The sequence below is a fragment of the Gigantopelta aegis genome, chromosome 2 (assembly GCF_016097555.1).
Source record: "Gigantopelta aegis isolate Gae_Host chromosome 2, Gae_host_genome, whole genome shotgun sequence".
In the NCBI taxonomy this organism is placed as follows: Eukaryota; Metazoa; Mollusca; class Gastropoda; order Neomphalida; family Peltospiridae; genus Gigantopelta; species Gigantopelta aegis.
Window position 1 is genome coordinate 27,036,221 of NC_054700.1, and position 25,148 is coordinate 27,061,368.

Consider the following 25,148-nt stretch of genomic DNA (forward strand, 5'->3'; position numbering starts at 1 on the left):
GTTTATATTTTATGAAAGTGAACGAAGAGAACGTGTCTAACATTTATGCTGTTGGTGGAACCGTTTAATTTTCGCCAACAGCCGTAAAACATCGCTTACAAGTAAGTTACAGAAATGAAGTTTCTTACATGATTACTTTGGCCACTGATTGAGTCTCATGTCATGATTAGCGAAGAGGTTGGGGTTTTGGGGTGTGGTTTTTTTTTAAAATCAATGCGTATATATCTACTCTGCTATAGCATTTTCCATTAATTTATCGTATACATTTTTTGTAGCTTTCACGTGGGTTTTCTTCAAAATATCTAAATATGATTGCCAGAATAATCTGGCTTGTTGTGCAAAAGTAGTGCGAGTCGGGGGGGGGGGGGGGGGGGGGTAGTAGGCGTGGCTTAAATATTTTCGGTTCATCGAGATATGAACGAAAAAAAGTAAGCACCTCTGGACCAATCAGATTGTCGTAAAGTGTATAGATGCAAAGAAAATTTATTTATTACAAATTAACTGGAATAAATCTGAATAATAAAACCGTATTACCTGATCAAAATCAAAGAGAGCAATGGGCGTAGGGACAGTTAATATATTACTTAGATTTTTCAGTGGGGGGTGGGTGATGCATTATCTTCAGTGGGAAGCCAGTACCCCCTACACCCACCCCCACTTCTAAGGCCTATGACATTAAATTAACAAACATACAGAAATATGAGGGTGGGTGGATGTTTATGGAGGGTGGGATTGTTTTTTGTTCTTCCTTTTTTCCCAAATACAAATTTGAGAGCTTTTTTTTTTTTAATATAGAGCTCATTATTTCTTTAAATAACAATCTTTGTGTTAGTTTGAATTGCTTCTTTTTTTTAAGTAATCCATCAATACCCCATCCCCAACAATTTCATAATTTGTGCCATGTTGTTGCTGTTGATTTCAGTGTCATATGTTAAAGGCTTGTTGTGATTTCTGCTTGTAAAATACCTAGGCTAAGAATGCTGACTTCACAGTATTACAACTATTCCATTTATATATATACATGTACATGTATATAAAGAAAAAAACTTTAATAAAACTAAAATTTACGGTCTTTTTAAAATCAGCTAACTCATTAAATGTCACTTAACAGTTTTACAAATTCATATCTAACATTATTTAACAAATATCATGATTATCGTAAACTAACTTTATTCAGTGTACATTTAACTGCAATTTGTATAAATACTGCATGTGTGCGAAACTAACAAAGACAAAGGAAATAAACGAAACTGCAGTCAGGTATTCACTGATGCAAACAACTATTGTTTTTGTTTTTTTACAAATTTACATCAATATTTACTTTGGTGTAATCGTACTGTCTAATGTCCACAAAGATGTCTCTTGACACGTGGGTCTCATGTGACTCTGAAGTGTGACGTATATTCGCACCAAGAACAGCTGCTGTCCTCAGTTTAGCCAACGAACGTTCTTCCTAACATTCGACCAACGTGTCCATTTGGTTTAACGTGAAGCACATAAACTAGTCTAACGGATGTTTTGTTTTCACTCGGTCAGGCTGAACTCAGCCCTTGGGATAGCCTACATGTCTTTCGGCCATGTGTATTCAAATTGACACGCACTGTCGGGCTGTTTTTATTGCTTTGGTTCAAAGACTTTACAAAGTTAAAATAACTAGTTACAGATCTTCCAGACTTTGCTTTCATACATGTTGAATGAATGGACGTTTAACGACACCCCAGCACGAAAAATACATCGGCTATTGGGTGTCAAACTATGGTAATGCAAACAAATAAGGTGATGATCAACATCAATATAAACATTCAAGATTTAAATAAAAACAGTGTAAAGAACTGTGGAAAAATACAAATATCATAGATAGATACTGACTTTTACTCAAAAATTTCAATTTGTGCTGTATTGGCCATTCTCAAAGAGAATGTTACACTCCTGCATCACGGTGATACATGTTGAATGCATGCTGTTAAAATCAATAACCATGATTATTGAAATAAGCAAACATCATTATGCTGTATTCTGGATGAGACAGTTGCTCATTACCGGTCGCGAGATAGCTATTATGATAATTGAATATTTGTATTATGTTTGAGGTGTCGGATAGATTATGTAACCATTTGTTGACATCAGCAGATAGAAAATGGTTTAGCCAAAATATTAGCCACTAGCAAATTTTATTAGCCATTTTTTGTAAAAGTTAGCCAATTGCTAATTTGGCTACCAACAGCGCGAGCCCTGAATTAATCATCGGCTATTTGATGTCAAACATTTGGTAATTCTGCCACATACATGTAGTCATCAGAGGAAACCCGCTAAAGTATGATCAACAACCATAGTGTCTGCATGACCAACAATGACCACTGTGGACGAAGACTGAACATCTGAACATGTGTAAACTGTAATGGAAATTTATTCATGACTAAGTCTTGAAATATGATTGAAAATGCATCTCTGAGCACATAAGGTAGAACTAAACCAAATAACTTCCGGCTGGGTCAAAGTTCGAGGTGCACCCAACTTTTGATAGAGAAGTGAACACCACAAGTCCTGTGATTGGTTATAAATGTGAGTGTGTTGGTTGTAAAAAATAAGTTTCATCTGGGTAAAAAAAAAGCTATTTTATTTCATCTAGTACCACTGTAACAAGTAGCCTAGTGCTTGAAACATGTATGGGGTACCTGTAAAAAAAAGTACTCGAATTTTGTGCGGAACTAGGGTAGTCATAGATGCTATCCGTTATCTCAGAAACAAGCAGCTTGACCCCAAATTTTTTCCGATTCATCTTAAGTGTGAGGGGTGGTAGTATTTATATCTGTGGCGTTTATGTTGATTGATACGCTGCAGGTAGGAGTTTTAGCCACATGTTACTATTGTCGTCTATGGGATTTGATTTGGTAGTATATACCCATAACATGGCATTGAAATGTTCTGGGGAGAACACTAACCAGTACCCTTGTCACTCGACCCACATAAAAATTACACAAACACTAATTATTCACCATGAGGTATTTTTCCACATTATGAATAATGGCCACCTATAATTAATTACCACCTGCTATTTTTATTCTTAATGACAACACTGAGTATGAAAGATTTTAACAACAGATAGTCTCGAGTTGCTCGTCCGACATGGGAAGATTAATTATAAGTTTAACTGGCCTGTTTTCACCCTCGACAGTGGTGGTCATACTCTACAGCTGATTCAACTTAGAGATTAAAGCTTTTTTAAAGCACAACACAATAATTAAAAATATTAGGTAACCAGAAGTTGGTTCACATGCTTTTTACCCTGGTTGTCAAATGTTTGGTTACGTCAACTATATCTGCATAACCAGTGAGTTAATTAATCCAAATACTCTGGTCTAGTACCATAGTTCTTTACAACACTGATATTTCAAATATATTTCAAACAAACTGGTTTTGCAATGAGATTGTATTTTCAATTTGACAAGTAACATCCTTCATGCCCAGTGGTAAAATGCTTGCTCGATGCACGGTTGATCTGGGATCGATCCCCGTCGGTGGGCCCATTGGGCTATTTCTCACTCCAGCCAGTGCACCATGACTGATACATCAAAGGCTGTGGCATGTGCTATCCTGTCTGTGGGATGGTGCATATAAAAGATCCCTTGCTGCTAATCGAAAAGAGTAGCCCATGAAGTGGCGACAACGGGTTTCCTCTCAATATCTGTGTGGTCCTTAACCAAATGTCTGGTGCCATATAACAGTAAATAAAATGTGTTGAATGCGTCGTTAAATAAAACATTTGCTGCTAATCGAAAAGAGTATCCCATGAAGTGGCAACAGTGGGTTTTTTCTCTCAATATCTTTAACTATATGTCCGACACCATATAACCGTAAATAAAATGTGTTGAGCGCGTCGTTAATAAAACATTTCCTTCCTTCCTTTCTGCTTATAATGATGCAACTTTTTATTTAAGAACATTACAGGTCTAAATTTCTAATTGCTCTAAATTATATGAATATTTAACCAGGGGTGCAGAAAGTACTCGCCCACTGGCCAAATGCTAGTAAACAATCTGACAGACAAGTTTAAAAACGCAATTACCAGTCCAACGGGTGATCTGGGGGGGTTTTCTGACCGACTTCATTTATGAATGAACATTTAATAAAACATTTTCAGATCTTAACATTACAATACCGTTTTCGCCAACTGATATATTGAACTGCCGTTATAGCTAAAAAACACACCAAAAAACAAAAAGCAAATAACAGGATGGAACAAAAAAGCTTACTGCGGCCGGGGTCCAGGGGCCGCTGAAGGGCCCCTGAAGGAAAATTGTTGTTTGCAACCCATGGAACTGCAAAAAATTGTATTCAATGCTAACAAATCTAAACTGGTTATAACTTATAATATAAGGCACACATCATAAACTTGAAACCGTGAAAACATGCAAATGAACCTTTTGTGGTCAACAGTATTGAACATCATGTTTTGAGTGTTTTTTAGACGAAATAGTAAAGTGCATTTAAGCGTTTCCTCGTAGCTCTCACATCCCTGAAATAAATAAACAAACACACACACGAAAACCCACACCAATGCTCCACCCAAAAAAACAAAAACAAAAACAAACAAAACAAAAATGGTTCCGTTTTGATAGTTATTCTGATTTAGCCACATGACACATTTATATTTATTATGCAAAACCAGGATCCTGATTGTGCAGGTGCTGTGAAAACTTGTTTATGAGTATACATTGTACATGTATTAACCAATAATTAGTTTTAGTATCCTGTTTGTCTGTGCCATGATTGTACAAATATTACGTTTTGTATTCAGTTCCAAACTTTTAATGTGGAATATTTATATGTAATAAGGTTTATCTTATCCTATCAGGCTTTCTGCAAGAAAGTAATACATGTGTGTGAGAGTAGTACTAAAAACAAACCAGACCTAAGTGTCTGTACTACCTGTAGGTGATAATTAGGTTGAAACCTTCTCAAATTGGACTCTGCATATCTCTTATTATGATCTGTCTAAAACTTATACAAATTTATCTACGAATTTCCAAGATTTTAGGGTACATAATTTTACCCTGCGTAACCTCTGACAGAAACCCTGATCACGTGTCCAAAAATCAGCTTAGAACACTTTTCGAATTTATTTAATTAATGTTTTGAAATATATGAATAAAGTTTGATGATACTAAAGTTTGCAACTTTTAATTTCAGAATATTACAGGTTACTATGTAATTGATTGACATACATTTAAACATGCGTACACGATGCACAAACAGGACAGTCTCAAAACAGAAGTTTCTTTTGTTTAACGATAACACTAGAGCACATTGATTTATTAATCATCGGCTACTGGACGTCACATTTGGTAATTCTAACATAGTCTTAGAGAGGAAAGCCGCTATATTTTTCCATTTGTAGCACAATCCCAGACAAGACAGCACATACCATGGCCTTTAATATACCAGTTATGGTGCGCTGACTAGACTGAGAAACAGCCTAATGGGCTCGTTGACGGGGATCGAGCCTAGACCAACTGCGCATCAAGCTAGTGTTTTACCACTGGACTACATCCCACCCAAATGAACGACAGTGAGTTAAATGATGTGCTAATATAAATGAGTATCCAACCTGCAGCTGGCGTCCAGTGACTCCCATAATTCCCAAAACATCTTCGTCGTCATTCTGGGTGTCGCCACTGAGGACCACCTCACCCGAGCTGGGCTGTACAAAGAATTCGTTGTATGGATCTCGTCCGTGCATATTGCCATGGAGCAGCCAGGCTCCGAGCTGCTTGAACAGGACTCCGTGACAAACATGGAGGATTCTGAAAAAACAACAAAATCACAGTGCTTGAGATCTATTCAGCCTGCAGGCCCTAATCTGGATTTGAAAAAGTAGAAGTGAACATTTATAGGTAACCTTTGATAATGTTTCACCAGGTATCAGAAAAATTCCAAGTTATACTCTCGGTTCAATCGTAATATTTTTATATTTAACACTACTTCTGTTAATAAAATTTAACCAGAACAATTGTATGTTTCATTAAAAACATTATTATTAAGTAATTGTAATGTGCTGTAATGTTATGAAAGTATTATTAAATCAGTATTTTTTGGCATTACTGAAATGAATGTGGCCAAGAATGCACATGCGTCTGAGAAGTAACAGTCATAGAGTTGAGTTTTAGTCTATTTTTCGAGGGTATTTCACCATTTTAAAATCATAGAGTCATGTTTCACTCAATTGTAACTTTATCCAAATGTGTTCCAGGTTTGTAGATTAACTAAACTTAGTGTTAATTTTCACAGGTTGAAACTAGGGTTTGTCCCTTTAATAATTTTTTCACCACCCTCCTTTGACGTTCTGCTGCATTCCTTTACTTTTTCTGCGCCCCTCTTTATGTTCCCGCACCCTACTATATTTTACAGCTCCTATCTCCGCTATTTCCAAATGCACATTATTTTCCACACACACACACACACACACAAAAAGAGATCAGTCTGCATACTGAATATCAAAGAAAACAGGCCGCGGTGTACGAAAAAGCAACTGATGGAAAGCTTCAGTAGCTTACGACAGTTCCCGTAACGTAATTTAAGACTATTTTTAACTGCCTCTATTGTGTTCCATGCATACCAGTATCCATTTGTATGTTTGATACATACAATAAAAGTTATATTTTAACTGAGCAATGAAAACATTTTATTTTTTATCGATTCGGCAATCTCCGACTGAAAAACCACTTACTTGGCGCCAAATTTGTCACATAATCAAAACAGTTATTCTGTCTCTTGTGTCCATTAACTATCGTCTGATATTTTGATTTAATTGGATTATTTTACTGTCATTAGTTTATTCAGCAATTCTTTATAAAATATTAGAAACTTTTCATTTTTGTGGGGGGGGGGGGGGGCAATAGTACTGCTTATAAAAACAATGTAAGTGGTAGTGTTCATCATTAAAATCATTTATCTTTGGTGCCAAATACACTGCATTTACAAAAGAGAAACTACTTTTTATCAGCTGGCGATATTAAAGCAATCGATTCATTCAATGAAGATGGGAATAAAATGAACTGAACATTTTTATCCCACATTAGGGAATCACTTTATAATTTTTTAAATTGTTTTTCATATATATTGAAATCTTTGATAAAATAATATTAAAACATTGATCGGTTCGGAAAAACGAAAGGCAGACCTACAACATCTCCGGTTCAACTAATGGGTGTATAAAAGATGAGTCAACTTTTTTGTACCAAATACTGGGCGGCAAAATAAGAAATACACATGTAGGTCTTTCCACTAAGTCGACCAACACACAACGATGTATGGTAACCATGCTTTCCCATCTTTCCTTTTTTCCTGTTGCTTTTTGTGTTTGTTTGTTTTTTAAGTGTGGGGTGGGGTGTGGCACAGCCCCTCCTTTAATTTTCACTCAGCGAGAACACTATACGTCTGCAAATTGGAAAAGACAGTAGGGTTATCCCCTAATTTACATGGAAGCAGAAATAAATAAACACAAAACTAAATACACAGAAAAAAATCTTTCTGACATAAAATTACCCTAAGCAATTCTGTACAGAACTTACTTTTCAAAATTTCTCACCTGGTCAAGTTCTGCTTGACAACAGGAAACCCACTTGATGATGCCTTGTGTAGAATGTCCAGAATGTAGCAGCCATGAGCCTGCAATCCAAACAAACAATATGGATAGAGCAGCAAAACACACCCAGTACAGGTATCCCATCATAATATTAAAATGTTTTTTTGTCAATAATTTCAGTTTGGTTTGATGTAAGAAGAAAAGTAAAGGTGTTTTGGAAATAACAAAGAAATACAATTTGTGTGTGCAATTTACAAATCAATCGGTTTGGAAATAAATAACTTGTAGTAAATTACACAGTATGAAAAAATGCGCTCCCTGTGGGATGGACTATGGATTCATGGTTCATCTAGAAGAGGTAATTGCAGTTTAAAGTTACTACACCAATGCTGATGTACCTTGGACACTTCCAAAAGTACTTAACTATGAATAATTTCTTTGACATGCAGTGTTACTACATTTTAAAATTATGATAATACATAACACTGACTATCATACACATATGGCTATTAGTAAAGATTATACATGTATAAGAGATCATAATATGATACTCATTAAAATTCACAATTATCAACATTTTGAAGAACATACAAACAATATTTTTTAAATTGGTACCCTTACCTCCTCTAATAGCATACTGTAGCTCCTGAAATTATCGTGTCCATAGCTTAATTCATGGTACTTTTTGGTTAATAACAAGTTACAGGCGTCTTCAATGGGATCAACTCGCTAACATGTCTATGGACACATCAGGTAAATTGTTTAGTCCCTATTGTTGTTGGTGAGGTATTTTTGCGGCAATCAATTACGTAACGTGTAAAATTACCGAAATCTGGCTAAACATTAGCATACCTGTACCATTACAACTATATGCCAACAAAGTTGCAGGGAACTTGAGCAGTAAAGACAAAGAAACAGTTGATCGCAATATTAGTGTGCTAAAACCCATTCACCCACGATGGATTGTGTCGGCTTTTGACAGGGTGGTCAAAGACTGGCCCTGCAGTCGTCACACTTGGCTGGCATCTTGATGGGACTGTTCAACAATTAGTCTGTCTCGCCTACCATGAACTGTTTTCCAGTTCTGTTTTATAAATATATTATAATTTTTAAAACATTTTTTAATAATGTGGGATACATATACAAAACATAGAAATAAACACAAACTCACATTTTTCGCATTAATATTATGATCGCATTAATTTCAGGATCAACAGTATATTAAAAGAAATTAATTTATCACGAATATATTTTATCAACATTTTAGTTTGTTTCAAAAATGTATGGTGGCTTTAACCCTTCCTTCCCTAGTAGAAGTTTGTATACTTGTGAAATAATGTTAGTAGTCACTCATAACAAGGAAAATATTTTTCATATTTTCACAGTGACAAATATTCTGCATTGGTGTATCATACAATAGGCAGACTATTTGATGATGTGATGCTAACAAATCAATGATCGTGTCGGTACTACATGTAAATATGACATCATCATGATTTGGCAAGCACATAAAATGGTGTCACGTATATGGGGAGCCGTTTGTCACTTTCTGATTTAGCTTATGGATTTATAAATCCTTCACTTTTCAGCAAAATATATATATATACTCTGTCAAAAAAGAAACGCATAGGCGAAATATTCATGGAATTATCTCTTTAATACAAAGTGGCATAATTTAGTTATTTATGATCATATCACAGTCAAATTTGACATGATTATGTGACAATGTTCTTGCTATGGACTGATGGCAGTGGCCACCAGCAGCAGCAATCACTGCGCGACATCTCCTTGGCATAAACTGAAGGAGTCTCTGAATCCAGACATGTGGAATTCTAGCCTATTCTTCCTGCAGTGCATGTGACAGTTGCGGAAGCGTCTGAGGCTCCAGTCACGCTGGCATACACGTCTGTCCAGTTCATCCCATAGATGTTCAATGGGGTTGGGATCTGGCAAACTTGATGGCCATGGCAGCACATTAATGTTCTCATTCTGTAGAAAATCCATTGTTACATGTGCCATATGCGGCCTGGCACTGTTCTGCTGAAAGAGTTCTCTCTGTTGATCCAAAATGAGAAGCATGTGACGGCGAAGAATTTCATCCCCGTAGCGTACAGCTGTCAGGTTGCCTTGTATGAACACAAGTTCACTTCTGCCAACATACGAGATGGCTTCCCAGATCATGACACTCCCTCCACCAACTCTGTCAACTTGGGCGATGCAGTTGTTGGCAAAACATTCACTGCGGCATCCGTAAACACATTGTCGTCCATCACGTCGCTGTAGAAGGAAACGTGACTCATCGCAGAACCATACTCGCCGCCAGTTTCCCCAAGTTCCACCCTGTACATTTATGCACCAACGAACACGTAAATGTCGATGGTGACATCGCAGGACAGGGCCAACATACGGTCTCCTAGCCCGTAAACCAAAGTCTGTTCCGAATGGTTTGTACAGACACCCTTCTCAAACCAGGAGTAGTTCGGTGACACAAGTGCAGAACCCAGATGTAGCGATCTTGTTCTGCAGTTGTTATGCGATGTTTTCCACTTCTGGGCCGGTCTTCAGTTGATTGAAACTGCTGGTACCTGTCCCAGAGACATGAAATGGTGCTCTGATGGACGTTCATGTGCCGTGCGACTGCTGACTGCGATTCACCTAACTGGAGGCGGCCTTTTGCAATGTTTCGATTTGGCAGGTTTAGTCTTGGCATCTTGTAACACGTCTATGTTAAAATGGAAATGACCCATCACTACCCCAATCGTTTCATGTGTATTCGCCAAAATCTGACCATTTCACGCCGATTTCCTGCAATTGTCACACAACATGCGTTAAATTTGTTTTAGGGTGCATTTGGGCATGCTGTCCCAATCCAGGAACATTAACAAACATGGTCATTCAGCAACATTGTACAAAAAAAAAAAAAATTTGTAAAATCAAACACTTATCTTCTTTCCCTATCACCTATGCGTTTCTTTTTTGACAGAGTATATGTATATATATATACATGTATATATCATTGCTAAAAGTACTACAAATTTGAACCTACTACATGTATTACTCAAATTAAATCCTATATCCGTGAAAAAAGAACAAATATATATAATCTAACAAAATCTTATAGATTTATAAATCAGAAACTTTCACTTTCTAGATTTACAAATCCAAAACTCATTTTCAAAGATATATATATCGGCCATCTGGAACTTGAAAAACAAGGATATATAAATCTGGCATTTAACATGCAAATGAGTTCTCTTAGTTCCACCCTTTCTTCTTCAAACCAGCCAGCCATGTTACAGTAGTACATAGTCCTTTCCAAAAGCATCCAGGGTTAGAAAAACAGAAAATTCTGATTTCCTGAAAACTTTTAATTACATCATTGCATACAATTTGGCATGAACGATTTTGTTGTTCGTCTGTAGGTTATGCAAAACCAATATCAACATAAACGATGGATCATTCGTGCAAAAGCTGTAATCACTAGTCAGAAAATCCAAACAAACGTGTGTTGGCTAATAGCATCAATGTTTTGGAGAAATGTGTGCTGCATTGGGAAATTCCTGACCTAGATGTACGTCAAAGGTGCTTGATAGTAATGTTATAACCAGCTTTTTCTCCATTGTGTCCAGCTATTTCCTTCAAGACCACCATCTACTTTCATTATAAAATGCTACCTGTGTTAGCACGCCACCAACATATTTACAATTTACGAGTTTGCTGAAATTCTACGTTCTGTCATCACAATATTCGGCGTTTGAAGCACATCAAAGAATCTTTATGGGTACTTTCTTAGAATATTATATTATATTATATACCGATACAATTTAATGACATTGATGAAAACAAAATATGTTTAAAAAATCATGGACGGGTGTCATGAAAATCTCTCTCACCGCTATTCCATGCCAATTGGTATTATGGATTATCCGCGGCGTTTGAGCTTCTTTCGGACTGAATCGGGAGCATGACAATACATAGTCTCATCTGGCTCATGCAAAGGTACTTGTGCAGCTACTATTAGACTGATTTAGTTTAAAACCCATTTTTCCTGTCACAAGAACATGCACTGCGGAGCACGAGATCTTGTGCCACCGTCACAGGGAAAATTGTGTTCTCATTACTATGGATAGCATTTTACCAAATTTCTCATTTCTAATGAATTCAAGAATTTAAAAAAAATATATATCTAGACTATAAAATGTTTGACAGATCAATATTATCCTTGTTTAAGCCTAAGATAAAATTGGTTAAATATTAAAAAACAAACACAAATCTTCCCCAAAAGAGGTCAAAAAAGGTTTTGACACAGGTCAATTTCCGTGGGTCGGTCAGGTTAGCACAAACAAACCTAATTTTCGTATAGTAGCTTTTAATTCGGTCTTAGCATACAAAAAGTATATTTTCGTATTTATGATAGGAGAAAAGCTCATCTAAGATTCTCGTTTGAATATCGTTGCCCATTAACGTTTCCAATTTGTATCTTTACTACTGAAGAAAATCATTCGTGTAAACACTAAAACCACACAAACGATATGTTGGTTGTCTGAAAAATTCAAATTTTATGCCCTGTTACATGTTGTTAAATGTGTAATGAAAGCCATACATGTATGTTCACATAAAGTAGGCTACCATAGGCTAGAAGGAAATAAACCGCGATCGAGTTATGGTTTAGTTTAGACTTCAGTACGAACCCTGTATATCTGCCTGCTGAATTACTTCAAGTGATTTGTATTAGTCCGCTATGTTAAAAAAAATCATACCCCTGGCAAATATATTCCTTTGTTTCACTAAATCATATTGCGCAACCGCCAACTGTTGGTCAGACTAGGGGAGCAATTAACAGTTTCAGCAACTCGTGGCACCAGTAGACAGCGCTCACATGAAACGGTGGAATTTCAGACACCGATGACTTAAACGTCTTGTTGATTGTTGAGTGACTGGACATGTCAAAACATTTGGTAGCCCGCCGGACTACCGGGGTTAGACAACTGGTAAATCGAGTGAGAAACACCCCGGACTACCGCTACGGTCGAGCCCTGTGATGTAATAAATTGAATAACAAACTCAGTGCCAGTTATTATCAAACTTATGTCCCTCATGAAATAATTTTCATTTGTCATCTACTAAAGTTTCCATGGTTCATACAGAAATTTTAAACCTAAATTCAGAGGCTTTTTAGGGACTTTTAGGGTCAATATAAGTAAAATTTAGGGACTAAAACTATGCTTTCCACCATTTGCAATGACCTACGAACTCAACAAAATAATGGGAGCTGTGTTCAAGCGGGCCGTCGTAAACATTCATAAACATAAATATGTAGAATCCACATACAATGTGTAGGCATAAATGTCTGATTCAGTTTCAGAATATTCTGGGTTTTTTTTAGTTTGCACTGAGATTACGACTGTTGATTAGTATTTTAGAAACGTGTTTCGTTTTAGAATGACCAATCATGCGCTCCCTAAACGTTACGAATGAATCCTTCTACGAACAATACCGAATACTAACCATGTTTTACGAATGAATCGTTGGTATCATTTTGGCATTGTTTACACACCAATGTTCGAGCGAGCACAGAGATCAACAAATGAATGCAGATATCGATGTATTTTTTGCAATTTATTTAATGTTTCCGGAAGAACAAAAATGTCTTATCGATTTCAGGGCTTATATGGCCCAATTTAGGGTCTTTTGTGAACTTGCCTGTATAATATAGGGCTTTTTATGGCTAGATCATCAAAATAGGGACATTTTAGGGCAACTCTTCAAATTTAGGGCCTTTTCAAGCGTGTGCGAACCTTGGTTTCTGACAAAAAAATTATTACACTCAGAACATAAATGATAAATAATTTCTGGTAACTCGTTTATTATGCTCAATTTAATCAAAGACCTGCCAAACACAAGAAATATCTATGTTTGTGCTCACCTTATGGGAGACAATCTGGTCAATAACAGACGCCAGAGCAGGAAACAGCAGCTTATACTGAAACAAAATATTTAAACATACACATGTATTATGAAAATAAGACTTTAATTAACACAAGAAACATATTACCAGGGAACATTTGGTTTTCATAATCTTGATTAGTGATGTTACTAGTCATTGTAAATTGATTATCAACTACTGTTTAATGTTTTAAAAGTTCATGTGTAGCAATCTCTGAAACTTGCGTAGCGAATCACAGCTTTTCCCCCTCGATTACGAAAATAACGATATAAATAGAGGATTCGTCAAAAGTGTTTTCAATATGGATAACATCAACCAAGTCTACATTGTATGTTAATCAGAACTTGTCGAGGCTCTGCCTGGATCAATACCGATTAACTAGACGAGGTTGATATTGTACACATTAAAAACACAAGTATCGAATTCTATTTATACTATAACACCTCTAAAATAAAATGTTCATTTGATATTATGTAAATCACAGTACTAAAATCACCTCTATCGGGTAATATATGACGTCATCACAACTAGCAAAAATTAGCACTAAATCTTATGAAAATGTTATGCTCAGGTACCTACATTGTATATATATAGGTCTTGTTAGCTTGTAAACAAATGACCCATTGACAGCAACACTTTATATTACCAAAAGAACTTTAAGTTTAGTACTGCGATTTACTAAATATCGAATGTAAACGTTATTTTAGAAATGTTATAGTATAAATAGAATTCGCTACTCATGTTTCTTAATATGTAAATTATCAACCTTGTTTAGTTAATTGGTATTAGTCTCAGCAGAGCCAACACAAATAATGATTAACATAGACTTAGTTGATATTTTCCATATTAAAAAACACTCATGACGAATCCTCTATATATTTTTTTTGTATAGCCTAAGTTTAAGGGCCATAATTCTGTAAAAAAAAAATGGTAAATCACAATGCGAGTCAAATTTGATTTGTAACATTACGTAATAAAGCTATACCAGAGTTTTATTTATCAAATTTGACTTGACGCCCATGACTTTGATTTACGGTATTTTAGCATTGTTTTACAACAAATTAGGAATTTTCAGTTTCATTTCATAAACATCTCATTAAGCTAACTTAAAATGTAAAATAGTAATACTATATGTGTATCTACTTGTATTTATTCAAATTAACATATCTAATTTGCATTATGAAACAATACAGGGAGGAAGTGTCAATATCATTTTCAAAATATATCTTTATATATAATAATAAAAATGGGAATTATTTACATTCAGATTAGGAATTTTTCACTCCAAAATTGGGAATTAAAAAAATGACATAGCCTTTGGGGAATGGTGCCGATTATTGTAGTCTAAAAACAACTGATGAAACCTTGTATACACAAAATTTCAGCTTAGTATCTCGAGGCATTGGCGAAAAAAACCAGACATACATGTACAGAAGAATAGAGGCGAAGACAGAAGAATGGATGCGAAGACAGAAGAATGGAGGCGAAGACAGAAGGATGGAGATGAAACCTACATGTAGTCCTCTGTGGTTGATTCAGTAAGGGACTAATCCATATAAAATTAACTGCTGTGATAAGATTATGCCTGATTTTAAAAGCGAACCTCCTGTAAGGTGTAGAGCACATGAGTGACACCAAGGTGAGGGTCGGCAAGCACCTGGGACTCGAGGGAGAGCAGCACCTGGCGGTAGTCCTGTAACACTCGGTCCAGTCCCGTACACAACGCCTTCAGGTACAGACCATGCAGCAGAACACTATCACTGTCATCACCTGGGAAACACACATACGTATACAGGTACATTGAGTGGAACACTATCTCCACCTGGGAAACACACAGACATATACAGGTACATTGAGTGGAACACTATCACTGTCATCACCTTGGAAATACAGACATACATATATACAGGTACATTGAGTGGAACACTATCAGTCATCACCAGGGAAAGACAGACATACATATATACAGGTACATTGAGTGGAACACTATCAGTCATCACCAGGGAAAGACAGACATACATATATACAGGTACATTGAGTGGAACACTATCACCACCTGGGAAACAGACATACATATACAGGTACATTGAGTAGAACACTATCACCACCTGGGAAACAGACATACATATACAGGTACATTGAGTGGAACACTATCACCACCTGGGAAACAGACATACATATACAGATACATTAAGGTGGAACACTATCACCACCTGGGAAACAGACATACATATACAGGTACATTGAGTGGAACACTATTACCACCTGGGAAACACACACACACATATAGAGGTACATTGAGTGGAACACTATCACTGTCATCACCTGGGAAATACAGACATACATATATACTGGTACATTGTGTGGAACACTATCAGTCATCACCAGGGAAATACAGACATACATTATATACTGGTACATTGTGTGGAACACTATCACTGTCATCACCTGGGAAATACAGACATACATATATACTGGTACATTGTGTGGAACACTATCACTGTCATCACCTGGGAAATACAGACATACATATATACTGGTACACTGAGTGGAACACTATCACTGTCATCACCTGGGAAATACAGACATACATATATACTGGTACACTGAGTGGAACACTATCACTGTCATCACCTGGGAAATACAGACATACATATATACTGGTACACTGAGTGGAACACTATCACTGTCACCACATGGGAAATACAGTCATACATATATACTGGTACACTGAGTGGAACACTATCACTGTCATCACCTGGGAAATACAGACATACATATATACTGGTACATTGTGTGGAACACTATCAGTCATCACCAGGGAAATACAGACATACATATATACTGGTACATTGTGTGGAACACTATCACTGTCATCACCTGGGAAATACAGACATACATATATACTGGTACACTGAGTGGAACACTATCACTGTCATCACCTGGGAAATACAGATATACATATATACTGGTACATTGTGTGGAACACTATCACTGTCATCACCTGGGAAATACAGACATACATATATACTGGTATATTGTGTGGAACACTATCACTGTCATCACCTGGGAAATACAGACATACATATATACTGGTACATTGTGTGGAACACTATCACTGTCATCACCTGGGAAATACAGACATACATATATACTGGTACACAGTGGAACACTATCACTGTCATCACCTGGGAAATACAGACATACATATATACTGGTACATTGTGTGGAACACTATCACTGTCATCACCTGGGAAATACAGACATACATTTATACTGGTACACAGTGGAACACTATCACTGTCATCACCTGGGAAATACAGACATACATATATACTGGTACATTGTGTGGAACACTATCACTGTCATCACCTGGGAAATACAGACATACATATATACTGGTACATTGAGTGGAACACTATCACTGTCATCACCTGGGAAATACAGACATACATATATACTGGTACACTGTGTGGAACACTATCACTGTCATCACCTGGGAAATACAGACATACATATATACTGGTACACTGAGTGGAACACTATCACTGTCATCACCTGGGAAATACAGACATACATATATACTGGTACACAGTGGAACACTATCACTGTCATCACCTGGGAAATACAGACATACATATATACTGGTACATTGTGTGGAACACTATCAGTCATCACCAGGGAAAGACAGACATACATATACAGGTATGTACATTGAGTGAAACACTATCACTGTCATCATCTGGAAAACATAAACATACATATACATATACATATACTGAACCGCATAAGAAACGCGACACATGTGTGGCTGAGAAAATATGTTTCAATTTATTAATATCAAAGATAAATTTTGAAAAATCTGATAAAGTCAATTTATTGGATGCACTTTGACCACAGTCTCTGGGTCGTTTGCCTGTGTTCAGGTAGTGGGGGGATCCAGCACATCGAGATTGTAGGGCGTGACATGTTCAATACCGTGTATGTCCTCCCTGGGTGTTCAAAACGGCCATACACCATCGGTACATGGAGTGCACGAGGCGGTTCACAAAAGCCATTGGCACCTGTGCCCACACCCTCAGGAAAGCTGCCTCCAGTTGCACACGAGTTGTCGGCCGTGGGACCACCTGGTTAAGCCGTCTCTGGATTTCATCCCACAGGTGTTCAATCGGGTTCAAATCAGGGCTGAGAGCCGGCCACGGCATGGTTCTGATGTTGTGCTGACGCAGGAAGTCCATGGTGATCCTGGCCGTGTGGGGGCGAGCATTATCCTGCTGGAACACGTGGTTATGGTGACGCGTGAAGAAGGGCACTATGTGAGGTGTTAGAATCTGGTCAACGTAGCGCTGCGCTGTGATGCCATTCCCTCTGCCTGCACCAACATTTTGGAACAAATGGGGCCCAATTCTCTGATTCAGGCCTATAGCACCCCAAACCATGATGCTTTGGCCACCCCACGGGTCTCTCTCCAGGACACATGCGTCTCTGTAGCGTTCACCCCTCCTACGCCACACCCTCACTCTGCCATCCGAGTTGGAAACGCAGTACCGGCTCTCGTCAGAGAAGACTATCAACCTCCATTGTTGATGCCGCCAATGTTGGTGCTGTGTAGCCCACTGTAGTCGTGTCTGACGGTGGCGGGCTCGATGACAGGTCCTCGAGCCGGACGTCGGCAAAACAGGTTGTTGGCGGCCAGTCGACGTCGTACCGTGTCGTCACTGATGAGTCGCTGTCCAGTGCCAATGGTCGCGCGAGCTGTCATGCTGGCCGTTCTGAAGCGATCATGGAGGTGTTGCCGGTTGATGTAGCGGTCCTGCCTGGGCGTGGTCACCCGGGGGCGCCCGCTGCGGTGACTGTCTGCAGTGCTGTTGGTGTTGATGTACCGCTGCTGTAGACGATGGATGGTGCTGACATGGACATTGTAAGCGTTAGCAACAACCAGGGCACGCTGCCCGGCTTGCAATCGGCCGATAGCTTGTTCTCTCTGCGCTCCTGACAATCGGGTCATACCTGATGCGTGCAAATTACGAATGCCAGGAACGCGGTTCAAGTTGGTTTTTATACCCATAACCTCCACGAGATGCACGTGCATTTCGGTTTTCATGACAATTGTTTGCGACTGCCACCCACGGCCTTCGAGACAGGTGCGTTTTGGCATGTCGTTTCATGGAAAGTTGAAAGGGTACCTGCAATTTGGGTCTCAGTCATAAACCAGCATGTCTTGTAATATTGACAGTTACATCCCCGAAATAAATTGTTATAATTTACCATATAGAAATGACATTTAAAAATCTCGCGTTTCTTTTGCGGTTCAGTATATATATATATATATATATATACAGGTACATTTACATTGAACATACATGTTCTTATTGCATTGCATAATAATGTTCAATGATTTTGTTTGTTTTCATAATTCTCTCATAATAACTACTTTGTGATCTTAACCTCTGGCACATGCACATATGTACAGGTATGTAAGTGTATGTACATGTCTGTACATACCAAGTCTATTAAGGCTTGGTCGACATGACAACTCTATACACCGTTTCCAGGAGCTAGCCATAGTTTTTGTTTTTTGTTCTGTTATTTTCAAGTTTATGTTGTGCATCATTTGTTGTACCACGCTTTGGTGTCAGTCCCTTTGACAAAAGTATACAGTATTTGTCCATACACTGCACATCTTTAAAACCCCACTCTCATGCAAAGAGATCTGTGATTGGTCAACATTTGTTCACGCCTATTTAATTCTTGAACTAGAAAAAGAAAACTTTTAATACTTTAATTGTACTTCATCCTTTAAAGGTATTACATAAACAAAGAAACATTGTTCCATATCCAGAGAATGCCACAATTGGGCTACAGGGCCATTCAACAATTACGTAATGATCGCGAGGGGAAATGGAAGGGGTATCATCAGTTATGTATGAAATGTTATGCAGGCACTAACTCAAGCAATTTTTTTTAAATACGTATTTCCACCAAGGGGATTCGATCCTGCGATCCAAGCACATTGGGCGAGTGTTCTACCGATTGAGCTAGATGCCGCCAATTCTTTTACTGATTATTTTCTATTTATAGACCTTCCCAGCCTTCATGAACATTATTATTTTGGAAATTATTTCAGATTGATTTATCATAAGAAAAAAGTGTTTTTGTGTGCAATTTAAAAAACAATAGGACCAGAAATAAATAACTTGTAGTACATACATGTACCATAGTAAGATGAAAATGACGGTGAGATATGTCAGAAATGACAGGAATCAATCCCAAACCGACTGTGCATCAAGTGAGCACTTTACCACCGGGCTACTTACTTGAAGGACTACACAAGTTTTGACACGTACCTGTGTTAGTGAAGCTAAGAGCAGAGCCATATTTATCAATGAAGAGTGAAAAGTCTCGGAAGTAGGTGCCAAGTCGACAAAGTTGATTTAACACATTCACTTCTGATGGGTGAATAAATGGCAAACCCTCCAGCACCTGAAACGTGATCATATAAATACAGTTAATATATCTACTAATGTTAATTAACATTAATACAGGGTTAAAGAGAATCCGGCCATTCACCTTAATTTGGCAAATATATTTCAAAATAAATTCATAAAAATGATCTTATCCATGGATTACATGTAGGAATAGGAATTGTCCAGGGCTTCTAGATTATGGTAGCCCAACTCCCATGCATGGCTAGTGATATTCAGTGTTGGGCTAGTAAACAAGCATTTTGAGAGTACATACTGCTAAAGCAATACATGTTCCCAATAACGGGCACAATTTTTTTTCGGCTCTCTTAAATTTAAGTGCCATAACTGTGAAACTTAAACTTGATCTGTAAAGCTATATACAAGTGATAAAGCAATATATACAAAATTTCATCTTGATATCTGCAGGCATTGCAAAAATCCGGAAATTTGTTTTCACATCTCCTAAGTTCAAGGGCCATAACTCTGTCAAAAATGGGTAAATCGCCATGAAAGTCAAACTTGATCTGTAACTGTATATGATGAAACTATACACAAAATTTCAACTCAATATGTAAAGGTCTTCTGAAAAACAAGTCCGGAAATTGGCAGCTCCATAATTTTAATAAATTAAAAAAAACGAGCAAGAGAAAAAATAAATAATAATAATTGATTTGTATTTAAACGTCATACTGTTTTAGGTGGTGTTTTTATGTAGTTTATAGTGTACAGGTCATGATGACCTATACAATATAAACTACATAAATTTATAGCACTTTACATTAATGAACCATAAAGATTTATTTTAAAACTGTGAAATAAGGTTGACGACAGTCACTTTTAGCACCCTTGTTTGGGATTCCTATACAATAAATAAAACATATCCCATGTTAATTTTTTGATATGATATATTTGACAAAAGGTACTTTTTATTTCTTTCATCTTTTAAAACTGAAACTTAATATTTTGTCCAGAATTATGAAAAATAAAAACATACCGATCTGTAAACAGCGTTTTCTACTTGTTATAGAATTTTATTTATTAAACTGAGTACATGGCATTTCCTTTTTAAGAAAGCTTGAAAAATTCCAATGCAAAATTTTTTGAACATTACTAAAAAAAAAGTTTGTTTTGTTAACACCACCACTAGAGCACACTGATTAATCAATCATCGGCTATTGGATGTCAAACATTTGGTAATTCTTAAATTTTCTGTCCTGGGTCATGCCCCTGGCTATCCAGGGACAGGATCCGGGAGAGACATGCCTGAAACCTTAATGGTATATGGGCATGTTAAAATAATTCAACGTCAACTTTCCCACTGACAGGATAGCACATACCACTGCCGTTGATATACCAGTCGTGGTGTACAGGCTGGAAAATAAAATAGCCCAATGGGCCCACCGACGCGGATCGATCCCAAACCGACCACGCATCAAGCGAGTGCTTTAGCACTGGGCTACGTCCCGCCCCTTGAACATTACTAATGCACCTGAATGTGTTTGAAGAAAATCGTGTGATAAAAAAATTATACCTTTTACGAAAGATGGATTTCAAGTGAAATTACAGTACGATATTAGCACTATATTTATTGTGTACGAAGCTAAAACAAGACTGTGAAAAGTGACTGTCATCGACCTTAATACATGAATATATATATCGGCAACGTTCCTAATTGTGTTATGCTTCCAACTCAGTTCAGTTTGTTTTATCGTGCACGGATCACACAATCAACATCCTATTTGTTGTCATCTGCTTGTCGTTCATTTGTAAGATTTTTCTTCATAGTTCAATATCTGTGTGGTCCTTAACCATATGACCGACACCATATAACCGTAAATAAAATGTGTTCAGTGTGTAAAATAAAACATTTCCTTCCTTCCATTCATTTATAAAGTCATTTTTGTTTATTCCTTAAAATTACTGATATAAGAGTCCACATGACTCGTAGAAATTGACTTAAAATGGAATGAATGAATGAATGAATGAATGTTTAACGACACCCCAGCACGAACAATACATTGGCTATTGGGTGTCAAACTATGGTAATGCAAATAAATAAAGTGATGATCAACATCAATATAAAAATTCAAGACTTAAACAAAAACAGTGTAAAGAACTGTGCAAAAACACAAATATCACAGAATTTTACGGATACGGAATTTTACTAAAAACTTCAATTTTGTGCTGTATTGGCCATTCTCAAAGAGAATGTTACACCCCTGCACCACGGTGAGGTTACAGCACACGCAGGGGTGACTTAAAATGGAGGAAGATGACTTAACATTCGGTGCATGTCACATGACCTCACACATGCCAGATCAACAAGTAAAAATCATTTAATTTTGTATGATTTTTAAGTCCTCTGTTGTTAGAATTTGTTACGGTGTAAGGTGTACTGTGTGAAGCAGGGTTTCTGGATTACGGTAGCCTCACTCCCATGGCTAGTGATATTCAATGTTGGGCTAGTAAATAACTACTATTGCCATGCCAGACAGGGTTTCTAGATTACGGTAGCCCCACTCCCATGGCTAGTGATATTCAATGTTGGGCTAGTAAATAACTACTATTGCCATGCCAGACAGGGTTTCTAGATTACGGTAGCCCCACTCCCATGGCTAGTGATATTCAATGTTGGGCTAGTAAATAACTACTATTGCCATGCCAGACAGGGTTTCTAGATTACGGTAGCCCCACTCCCATGGCTAGTGATATTCAATGTTGGGCTAGTAAATAACTACTATTGCCATGCCAGACAGGGTTTCTAGATTACGGTAGCCCCACTCCCATGGCTAGTGATATTCAATGTTGGGCTAGTAAATAACTACTATTGCCATGCCAGACAGGGTTTCTAGATTACGGTAGCCCCACTCCCATGGCTAGTGATATTCAATGTTGGGCTAGTAAATAACTACTATTGCCATGCCAGACAGGGTTTCTAGATTACGGTAGCCCCACTCCCATGGCTAGTGATATTCAATGTTGGGCTAGTAAATAACTACTATTGCCATGCCAGACAGGGTTTCTAGATTACGGTAGCCCCACTCCCATGGCTAGTGATATTCAATGTTGGGCTAGTAAATAACTACTATTGCCATGCCAGACAGGGTTTCTAGATTACGGTAGCCCCACTCCCATGGCTAGTGATATTCAATGTTGGGCTAGTAAATAACTACTATTGCCATGCCAGACAGGGTTTCTAGATTACGGTAGCCCCACTCCCATGGCTACTGATATTCAATGTTGGGCTAGTAAATAACTACTATTGCCATGCCAGACAGGGCTTCTAGATTACAGTAGCCCCACTCCCATGGCTAGTGATATTCAATGTTGGGCTAGTAAATAACAAATATTACCATGCCAGACAGGGTTTCTAGATTACGGTAGCCCCACTCCCATGGCTAGTGATATTCAATGTTGGGCTAGTAAATAACTACTATTGCCATGCCTGATGGGTAGTGATTTTTTTTGGGTCAAATGTTGCAGTTAAGTCCAATTTGTAAATAAGAATATCCCGACCTCCACCCTCACCCCCCCCCCCCCCCCCACCACACACTGTTAAGTGTTTTTAAGTTATATCTCTCTCTTTAGCCTAAAGTTTAGGCGACATATCCGACTTTTACTATTATTTAATGAAATTGTATTAACTTAAAGTAAAGTAGGGCTAGTGAATTTTTAATTCTGGCTAGTAATTTTTTTTAATCACCTATCCCATGGCTAGTGGATTTTATAAAAATTCTAGAAGCCCTGTGCGAAGTGATGTGGGGGTGAACTGAAGTGGGGGAAACATCAGACATTCGCCAACCAGTTACGTGCTTTATTTCCGTGTTTACATCTGATGTATACATATAATTAAACATGTAAAAAGAAAGAAAGAAATGTTTTATTTAATGATGCACTCGACACATTTTATTTACGGTTATATGACCACCGATTTTGAGAGGAAACCCGCTGTCGCCACTACATGGGCTACTCTTTCCGATTAGCAGCAAGGGATCTTTTATTTGCACTTCCCACAGGCAGGATAGCACAAACCATGGCCTTTGTTGAACCAGTTATGTATCACTGGTCGGTGCAAGTGGTTTACACCTACCCATTGAGCCTTGCGAAGCACTCACTCAGGGTTTGGAGTCGGTATCTGGATTAAAAATCACATGCTTCGACTGGGATCCAAACCCAGTACCTACCAGCCTGTAGACCGATGGCCTAACCATGACGCCGGTCACAAGTAAACAGTGATAACCCAGCTAATGCCGGCATTAGTAATACTAGGGCGAGACGTAGCCCACTGGTACAGCGCTCGCTCCCCATTGGTGGGCCCATTGAGCTATTTCTCGTTCCAGCCAGTGCACCACGACTGGTATATCAAAGGCCGTGGTATGTGCTATCCTGTCTGTGAGATAGTGCATATAAAAGATCCCTTGCTGCTAATCGAAAAGAGTAGCCCATGAAGTGGTGCCAGCGGGTTTCCTCTCTCAATATCTGTGTGATCCTTAACCATGTCTGACGCCATATAACCGTAAATACAATGTGTTGAGTGCGTCGTTACTAAAACATTTCTTCTTTTTTATTATAGGCCCTACTAATGATATCGATACGAATAATGAACGTAGGCTTATGTTCTTACTTTCAGTCCCTCTCCGCAATCTTTAAACAAACCACCCCCATGACCAGACAACGCTAGTAACAATTCATGCAACATTCCCAGCTGTTCTGTTGAATTTAATCATTATATTTTCAAGTTTTCCTGACAAGGCGGGTAAAAAAACCTCAGCGGATTCTAGCAAACAATTTCTAGCAACCAATTCCGCTAGCAGACACGCATGGCGACGTACTAAACACCGGACTCATACGCCTTTCGATTGTTACCTGTATTTCCTATATTTTTAAACTCACTATTATGCTAATTATTAGTATTCACTATAACTTAAGAATTTTACAGTTTTAAAGACTGTGTAAAACATATCCGGTAGATCACGAACATAGAGGTTGAATAGTAGTGAACTCAATACGCAACCTTGTTTAATTCCTACATTAGACTGGAGACTGTTGCTGTTATAATTATCAAGTTTAATAGAGTACTGAACATCAGAGTACAAACTTTTTAAATATTTATTTATATATATGGTCAAATCCATGTAACTATCCCCAT

The 25,148-nt window shown here is 37.7% G+C and overlaps 1 protein-coding gene across 1 annotated transcript in view; it reads right to left on the bottom strand.

Annotated features, from left to right (window-relative positions):
* Window positions 1-24,766, bottom strand: part of LOC121383293 (gamma-tubulin complex component 4-like) — a 60,906-nt gene extending 36,140 nt beyond the window's left edge. The window contains exons 1-6 of the mRNA XM_041513222.1: window positions 24,624-24,766; window positions 19,880-20,015; window positions 15,136-15,302; window positions 13,512-13,568; window positions 7,589-7,668; window positions 5,609-5,804 (exon numbers count right to left, since the gene is read on the bottom strand). Of these exons, the coding sequence (XP_041369156.1) occupies window positions 5,609-5,804; window positions 7,589-7,668; window positions 13,512-13,568; window positions 15,136-15,302; window positions 19,880-20,015; window positions 24,624-24,698 (711 nt within the window). The 5' untranslated portion in view covers window positions 24,699-24,766. The remainder of the gene's footprint in view (window positions 1-5,608; window positions 5,805-7,588; window positions 7,669-13,511; window positions 13,569-15,135; window positions 15,303-19,879; window positions 20,016-24,623) is intronic.
* Window positions 24,767-25,148: the final 382 nt, after the last annotated feature.